Raw genomic sequence first — 7,931 nt, 5'->3', positions numbered from 1 at the left:
TACTACACCTCAGTAGTTGTCTTGAGAGAAGTTCTTAAAACAATGCTTTTTCTCTCTTTTTTTTTTTTTTTCTATTGTATAAAGAGTACACCTCTGGGACAGAATTACCCCCAAATCATGCTTCTTTCATAACTTTTCTCCTTTTTTTTCCCTGGTGTGAGGTGGAGGTGGCATAGGAGAATAGTTTCTTTTTGAGACAAAGAAGGCCAAGGAACAGATCCCAGGTCAGCAAGAAGGCACAAAGGAAGCCAGAATCTTTATGTAGTGTGCACTGACACAACACTGTTACCTGCATTTCCATTCTCAAAAGTCCCAACTGTGCAGCAGACTCTGGACTTCTGAGCTCCTTCATCTGCCCTGCGTGACACCATGTAAAATGGAACTACCCCAGTCAAATGGCTGGTTTTGATTCTCTTCATAGCCTGAAGCACCACATGGCTTAGGAGACAAGACAGGATGCACAAAAAAACCTCACATACTCTTCACTTAAAGTTCAGGTGTTCAATGGCATCTCAGGAGACAAGACATGCTGATTCCTGGGTTCAAGGAGCTTGTCAAGTGCTTCGTCATCATGTCTGTAATGGTGGCTTTGATATCTGTCTGATGTACAGGCTCTGTACATGGATGCTGACACCTCTTGAGCAACCTGCTCTGAAAGGGTTAACAAGTTGGGCATGAGTATAGCAAAAAAGAAGAACTTGGGTTTGGGCAAATGAAAAGAGTGCAGAAGTTGTTGTCAGGCCTGTTTGGGTACTTTTAAAGCAGCCCTGCACCTCATGTGATGTATTTCTGTGATCAGACGGAACCTGAGAGATTTCTCTAAATTGAAAATATGAGGAGGAAGGAAGGACAGCATCATTCAGGCTGGATGGGAGCTCAGGAGGTGTCTTGACCAACCTCCTGCTCAAAGCAGGGTCAGACCAGATTACTCAGGGTTTTATCCTACCTTATACAGAAGAATACTGCACGGGATGATGCTGAATGCCTTGCTGACTTCAGGTAACGGACCATCAGGTAACGGACCATCAATGTTCTCCCCGCATCCAGCAACACGGTCCTTTCCTCACAGAAAGCAAAGAGGATGGACAGGGACAACCTGCCCTGGGTAAACCCTGTCACCTTCTCTTTCAGACACCCAGAAATGGGGTCAGGGTGGACATGCTCTGGGACACAGCCTTTAGTTACCCTGCTCACTGTCCTGGTTTTATCAGAAACAAGTTTCTCTTTTAGTGAATTTCCCTGTCATCTAAAGTCTTCTTACTAACTGCAGTTTTCCTGAAAGTTAGATACATATTTTGGTAGACATAGCAATGGAATGCAAGGTCACTGATAATGATGCATCTCGCAAGATGTGCAAGCAGGAGGTGAACTGAAAATTGACCAACTAAAGTATTCGATCCCATTAACGTCATACTTCATATAAAAGTGGGGGATCACGAGGATCTCATCCCTGTTTTCCTTATGGCCAGCATTGGGAGAGGACCTTGCGACTTGTCCCTGCAAACTGAGGGCTAGTGACAGACTGAATCCAGCTCCGGTTGGCTGCAGTGTCCAGCCCAGTACTTCGGGTGCCGGCCCCACATCTGTCGGAGCAGTTGCCGGGACTTTCAAGATTGGTTTTGTATATTTTGTATTATTTTCTCTATTTCATATTAGTAGCATTAGTAAAACATTTTTAATTTTTCCAACTCTCTTGTCTCTGTCCTTCTTCCTCCTCCCAATTGCCTGTCCTTAGTGGGATGAGGGGAGAGGGAGGGGCTGAAGGGGGAAGGGGTGGAAGAGGGAGTTAACAATACATCTGCCACGGTTTTATTTTCACCCCGCAAGCAAACCACAGCACTCAACCATTGGTCATTTTGAAAAGTGCACACGATGTGTGAGAGCTGCCAGTGGTCAGGGAGTCCCCCCAGTCTCCATGAGCTTTCCAAGAAGGTGGAGAGTGGCCTCACTGTGACATGGTCCTGCTGTCTCAGCTCCTGGGATGCTGCCCCTCCTGTCCCATAGACTGGAAAGGATTGTGTTAGTTCCAGGGACCCCTGGCTTGATCCCCATCCACTGCTGGTTGTTCTGCCTCCAGTCACAGAGGCCTGGGAGACCTTGCTGGTGAAGATGGAGTACAAGAGACACAGAGAATATCACTTCTTTCCATTATTAAATCAATGAGTGGCCACAAGGTGTCTTTGTTTCTCCTTTCCTGAACTAGGAACAGCTCATTAGGGTGCCCTTGAATTGCCTTACAGGTCTAGACTGAATTTTGCTCTGGCCTGTTGCTGTGCTTGGAGGCTGCTGTCCTTGAAGACCAGATGAACTAACTTCTGCCACCCTGCCTTGGCAGTTTATTCCATCCGTGTCACAGCTCTGTCTGCAACACTGACAGCTCCAGCTCCCCCAGTCAGGTCCCTGGCTGAGGACATTGCCTCACATCTGGGCTGAACCACCCCAGCTGTGGCACCAGGAAACCTCTGAGTTGCCCCGTGGAAACCTGGTACCAAGTGTCCAAGATCCCATGTGTGCAAAGGCTTTGCTTCAGAGCACAGACGTGACGTGGCCAAAAGATTGCTGGATATCTCTCTAGACCTATGAGTATAAAACCAAAATATAATGCCTAAATTCATTCAGGTGAACATATTCCTCCTCCAGTTTTTAGAAATGAGATCCTTTCCTGTAACGTTCTTTTTGTCCTGCCTAATGATGAGAGAAGAAAAGATGATCCTCATACCAATTTACTTGTTAATACAAAGAACACAATGCTGGAAAGAAGTGTCACTGCTGAAGAGAGAGAATCGACATCACTGATTACTTGAGGTTGTTTCAAAGGATGTGACCCTGGAGCCCCAGGGACAGCTGGAGGGAGCCCAGAGGGGACAGAGGAAGGGACATCATGGGCTGCTCCTGTGCTGCTGAGCTGGGCTGGGCTCCTGGGACAGAGGGAGCTCATGGCAAGCGGCAGCGCTGCAGAGAGACAGCTCTGCCCAGGAGCAGCTCCTCTGCAAAGCGCAGCAGGGCTGAGGGATCTGCCTGGGGATCTCAGGGAGACGAGCAAGGCAGAGAGAGATGAAAGGTGGTCAGGATGGGGAGGATGACTGAGAGCTCACTGGAGGAGAAATCTTTGCAGCCCTTGCCATGGTAAGTCTCTGGGTGCAGGGCAATGCAGCTGTAGCTCCTGGAGGCATCTCCTCAAGTTAGCACAGGCACAGCTTGAGGGATCTGTGAGGAGGAGGCTCTTGTCAGGCAATGTTGAACAGCTGTGAAGCTGGGTGAGCACCCAGGGGTGCCCAGGGCTGTCCTGCAGAGCAGGGTCCCTGCACCCCAGGGCTGTGCCGGGGCAGGGACTCTGCCGCCTGCCAGGGTCAGCGCTCAGCCTGCCCGGGGAGATCCCCACGGGGCTGTGGGGGGAAGCTGTGCGGGAAGAAGGGACCCCTATCAGGGCAGGAAAGGTGCTTGTGCTGTGGAGAGGCTGCTGTCTGGGTCAGGGCTCCTCACAGCTCCAGATCACCCCCAGGATTTTTCCAAGTGGATGCCTCAAGCAGAAGATCAATGCAAGGATTACCAGACAGATAGGGAGCTTTCCTGAGCCTGCCTTTTCAGTTTCCTATCCCAAGGGTTGGGGGGTGCAGGAAAGGAAAAAATGAAAATGAGCTCTCATGCTTAAACAAGTCACTGAGACTCCTGAACTGCAACTCCGATTAATCATTACATCTGCCAGAAGCATCATAACATCCCTTCAGCTGCTGCTCAGCTCTGCACAGCACCTGCATCACATTGGCTATACCCGTCAGTCTTACTCTGACCTGTCCTTTTCCCCAGTCTGCAAACAGGAAGATGCCCCCAGGCAGTGCCCTGTGAACAGGCAGGATCCGTAGGGCCAGGGTGAGGGCACAGAGGGCGGGATGGGGTCTGTGAGCACTGACAGGGAAGATAAATGGACAGGAAAACAGTTCCCAGGGGAGAATGTCCAGGCAATAGGGAAATGATCAGAAATGAGAGGAAACTAAACCTGGAATTGTTCTGGGAGGGAGACCACAGAAAACTCCCTTTGATCCCCGCAGAGCAGATCCCTCCTGTGAGCAGCCCCCTCGCCTCCTCTCCCACCCAGCAAAGCCTCTGCCCTCAGGGCCGGGGGCTCCAAGGCATGAAGCAGCTCCTGTGCAGCCAGAGCTCCAGTTCCCTCTGCAGAGCACAGGGGCTGAGAGCAGCTGCCCGGCAATGCTGGTGTGTGGGAGGTGGCTGCACAGCTGGGGAAGGGTGACGCTGTCTGAGTGCCCGGCTGCCTCTGCCCTGGCCTCTCTCACACCCACCCTCACCGCAGTTTCCTTCTTGCTCCACTGCTCTGGGTCACTGTTGGTGTGATCTGGTTCTTGCTGTCAGGCTCTCTGGGGATGGGAGTTTCAGCTGCAGAGTCACAGCCTGATCTTGTGGGTCCTTTCCTGCAGCTGTGTCCATGGGAACACGTGTCCCAGCTTTGCTCTGCCCTGTGGGGCTGTGGGCAATGCAGTCTGTGGGGCTGGGGAATGAGCTGAGTCTCCCTGAATCAAATGCCATCATTAGGACCCTTGGCTGTCTCCTTGAGTTTTTCTTCCAAGCTATGAGCTTCCCTCCAGGATGCAAACCTGTCCTATAGCATGTTAGCATTATCTGAATTACTCATGCAGAAGTGCAGAGATGCTATGATGGAAGAAATGCTGTTTGGTTTGTGAAATGAGCCGTGTGTGTCCTGGGATAGAAATGAGGTGCTGAGACCTGACGAAAGCGTGAGACATGTCATGGTCTGAGGTGGATCCCTCTGCTCTCAGCAGTGCCTGGTGGCTTTTCAGGGTAACATGGCAGTGTGATCACCATCTCAGAAAGGTGCCAGCCCAGGGCAGCTGGAGCAAGACAGAGGGACAGAGCAGCTGCCCTCACTCTGCACTGACCCACAGGCATCCTCTGGTCTCACAGGACTCGCTCTGTTCTCCCTGAGTGCAGCAGAAATGCTGAGGGTTTCTGACACCCAACAACACTCTCCAGGGGAGTTGAATGATTGGACTACATGATCTTTCGAGGTCCCTTCCAATCCCTAATCTGTGATTTTGTGAAGCTGTCAAAACCCCAAGCATTTCAAACTTCATTTTACCATCCTGTTTCATTCTTGGTGACAGTGCAGATGCTGACAGGCCCTTCTGCACCAGCAGCAGTTTCAGATGACAACTTTGAACCCCAGGTCCGTCCCCTGCCCCCCGTTCCATGACCCCTGCTGCAGAGCAGGGCTGACTCCTGGGCAGCCAGCGGGCACAGGCCCTGCTCCTCACGGCACCTCCAGCCAGCACCACCCAGGGCTCAGCCACGGACCCGAAGGGAGGTCTGGAAAAGGACAAGGGGTGTGGAACAGGGGGAGGGGGTATGTGAAATGGCTTTGGTTTTTCCCAGAGAAGTCTCGTCTAAACTGTCACTGTCTTTTCCTCCTTGCACAGGTCCTCATGCCCACAGGCAGCGAATGTCCAACAGCAGCTCCATCACTCAGTTCCTCCTCCTGGCGTTCACAGACACACGGGAGCTGCAGCTCTTGCACTTCTGGCTCTTCTTCGGCATCTACCTGGCTGCCCTCCTGGGCAACGGCCTCATCATCACCACCATAGCCTGTGACCAGCACCTCCACACCCCCATGTACTTCTTCCTGCTCAACCTCGCCCTCCTTGACCTGTGCTCCATCTCCACCATTGTCCCCAAATCCATGGCTAACTCTCTGTGGGATACCAGGGTCATTTCCTATGCAGGATGTGCTGCCCAGGTTTTCTTTGCATGTTTCTTAATTGGTGCAGAGTATTCTCTTCTCACCGTCATGTCCTACGACCGCTACATTGCCATCTGCAAACCCCTGCACTACGGGACCCTCCTGGGCAGCAGAGCTTGTGTCCACATGGCAGCAGCTGCCTGGGCCACTGGGTTTCTCAATGCTCTGCTGCACACGGCCAATACATTTTCACTGCCACTGTGCAAGGGCAATGCCCTGGACCAGTTCTTCTGTGAAATCCCCCAGATCCTCAAGCTCTCCTGCTCAAACTCCTACCTCAGCGAACTTGGGCTTCTTGTGGTTAGTCTCTTAGTAATATTTGGGTGGTTTATTTTCATTCTTGTCTCCTATGTGCAGATCTTGAGGGCTGTGCTGAGGATCCCCTCTGAGCAGGGACGGCACAAAGCCTTTTCCACGTGCCTCCCTCACCTGGCCGTGGTCTCCCTGTTTGTCAGCACTGCCATGTTTGCCTACCTGAAGCCCCCCTCCATCTCCTCCCCATCCCTGGACCTGGTGGTGTCTGTTCTGTACTCGGTGGTGCCTCCAGCAGTGAACCCCCTCATCTACAGCATGAGGAACCAGGAGCTCAAGGATGCCCTGTGGAAACTCATATCTCTGTGTTTTCTGAAGCAATAAACTGCCCATCTGCTTCTACATAGCAGTTTTAATGTAACTAGTTAGAGGTCCAGTCTCTCATCTGTATTTTCTGTTGTTATTGGCCTTTTTAAAATTGTGATAACATTTTCATCCCCTTTCTAATTCACTGTCTGCTTTTCTTTTATAACCCCTGGCTGTGTAAATGAGGATCCATGATCTGTGTGTTTTTAAACAAAATAAAGCATCCTGTAGTGACTTGTTTTTCAATATATATCCTTCCTGCAAGGCCTGTTTGGAGCTGCAGGGACAGTTCCTGTGTGCATGGGAGGAGGGGAAAAGAGTCCAGCCTGGCAGCACTGCCAGGGAGCACCAGCGCTTGGCCTTCCAGAGCTGTTCTCGTTCCACTCCCACACTCTCCTTCTCATCCCTTGTGTTGGTGCAAGGCCTGAGTGCTCTGGCAGCCTGGTCACCGTCCTGCTGTGTGTCAGTCCTGTGAGCGCAGGCAGGGACAGGCCATGGGCACTGCTGTGACAGAGCTGGCCTCACAACAGCCTTTCCATAATGAAGGTGATCTCCTATGGGCAGGGCCTGAAGATTTAGGTCTTCTTCCAAACCTTCTCTCAAAAACATGCCCAAGGAAATGGCCACAGATGCAAACACCAGGGTACAGCTGCACAGTGTGTGTGTGCAGGGCTGGGCACACAGCAGTGTCCTCTCACAGCCAGGCCTCCTGCCAGAGACCTGCAGGACCAGCAGAGCAGGGGCTGGGCTGTGCCCCTGTGCACTGGACACCCCGTGGAAGCTGCCCCAGGGCATCGTCATGGACTGGCCCCTCACAACCTCCCTTTCCAGCACTGGGCTGTCACACCAGATGGAGAATTTTTTCCTGAATGAGTAGGTCAGAAGTCCATGTTTGCATTGTACAGATGAGATATGGGCATGCACATCATGTACATGAGGTGAGATGAACACGAGTGAGCAGAAATGCCATCAGCTATTCCTGGGAGTGCCAGGAAGGCCTGTGGGACAAACATCGAGGTCACTCACATTGGGAGTAACAGCCCATGGGAAACAACCCACTGGGATCTTCTTCCTTGAACTGAGGTCCCGTGTCCATTCCTCATGACGTGGGACATCTCAGATGAGTGCAGAGCAGGGTGACACACCACAGGGCTGAGGTGCCTCCTGTCTTTTGGGAGTGGCAACAGGAGGCCTGAGAGACACTGTGAATCCTGCCTCTTTTTAAAAGGGACAGACTCTGTCTCTTAACATCCCTGGGTGCATAAGGAGTTCACAAGGCTGGCTCAGATGACAGAACCTGACAGAACCTGACATTTCTGTGTGTGACTCCAGGAACAAACCCCAGTGGCCCAGTGAGATTGATCTCAGCTGCCTTGGACAGGCTCATTGCAAGTGCTCCAGTCTGCTATGTCACCCTTGCCCGTGATTCCAGATTGTGCTCTCAAAAGTGCCATAGAAACCAGAATGGATCTGGGGTCCTTAGAAAATGCAGACCTCAAACCCATCTTCAAGAAGAGCACAAAGAGGAACTGGGAGAATAACA

At 51.6% G+C, this 7,931-nt stretch overlaps 1 protein-coding gene across 1 annotated transcript; it reads left to right on the top strand.

The window, feature by feature from the left end:
- Nucleotides 1-5,491: 5,491 nt before the first annotated feature.
- LOC135999306 (olfactory receptor 14J1-like) lies at nt 5,492-6,361 on the top strand (the record flags this gene model as incomplete). The annotated part of the gene is made up of 1 exon (XM_065652867.1): nt 5,492-6,361. A coding segment is annotated over one exon (870 nt), but the record flags the coding sequence as incomplete, so codon positions are not given.
- Between the last annotated feature and the right edge of the window lie 1,570 nt (nt 6,362-7,931).

The sequence above is a fragment of the Caloenas nicobarica genome, chromosome 28, assembly GCF_036013445.1.
Source record: "Caloenas nicobarica isolate bCalNic1 chromosome 28, bCalNic1.hap1, whole genome shotgun sequence".
Classification (NCBI taxonomy): Eukaryota; Metazoa; Chordata; class Aves; order Columbiformes; family Columbidae; genus Caloenas; species Caloenas nicobarica.
The sequence above is the reverse complement of the archived record's forward strand: the minus strand, read 5'-3'. Positions and strand labels throughout refer to the sequence as shown.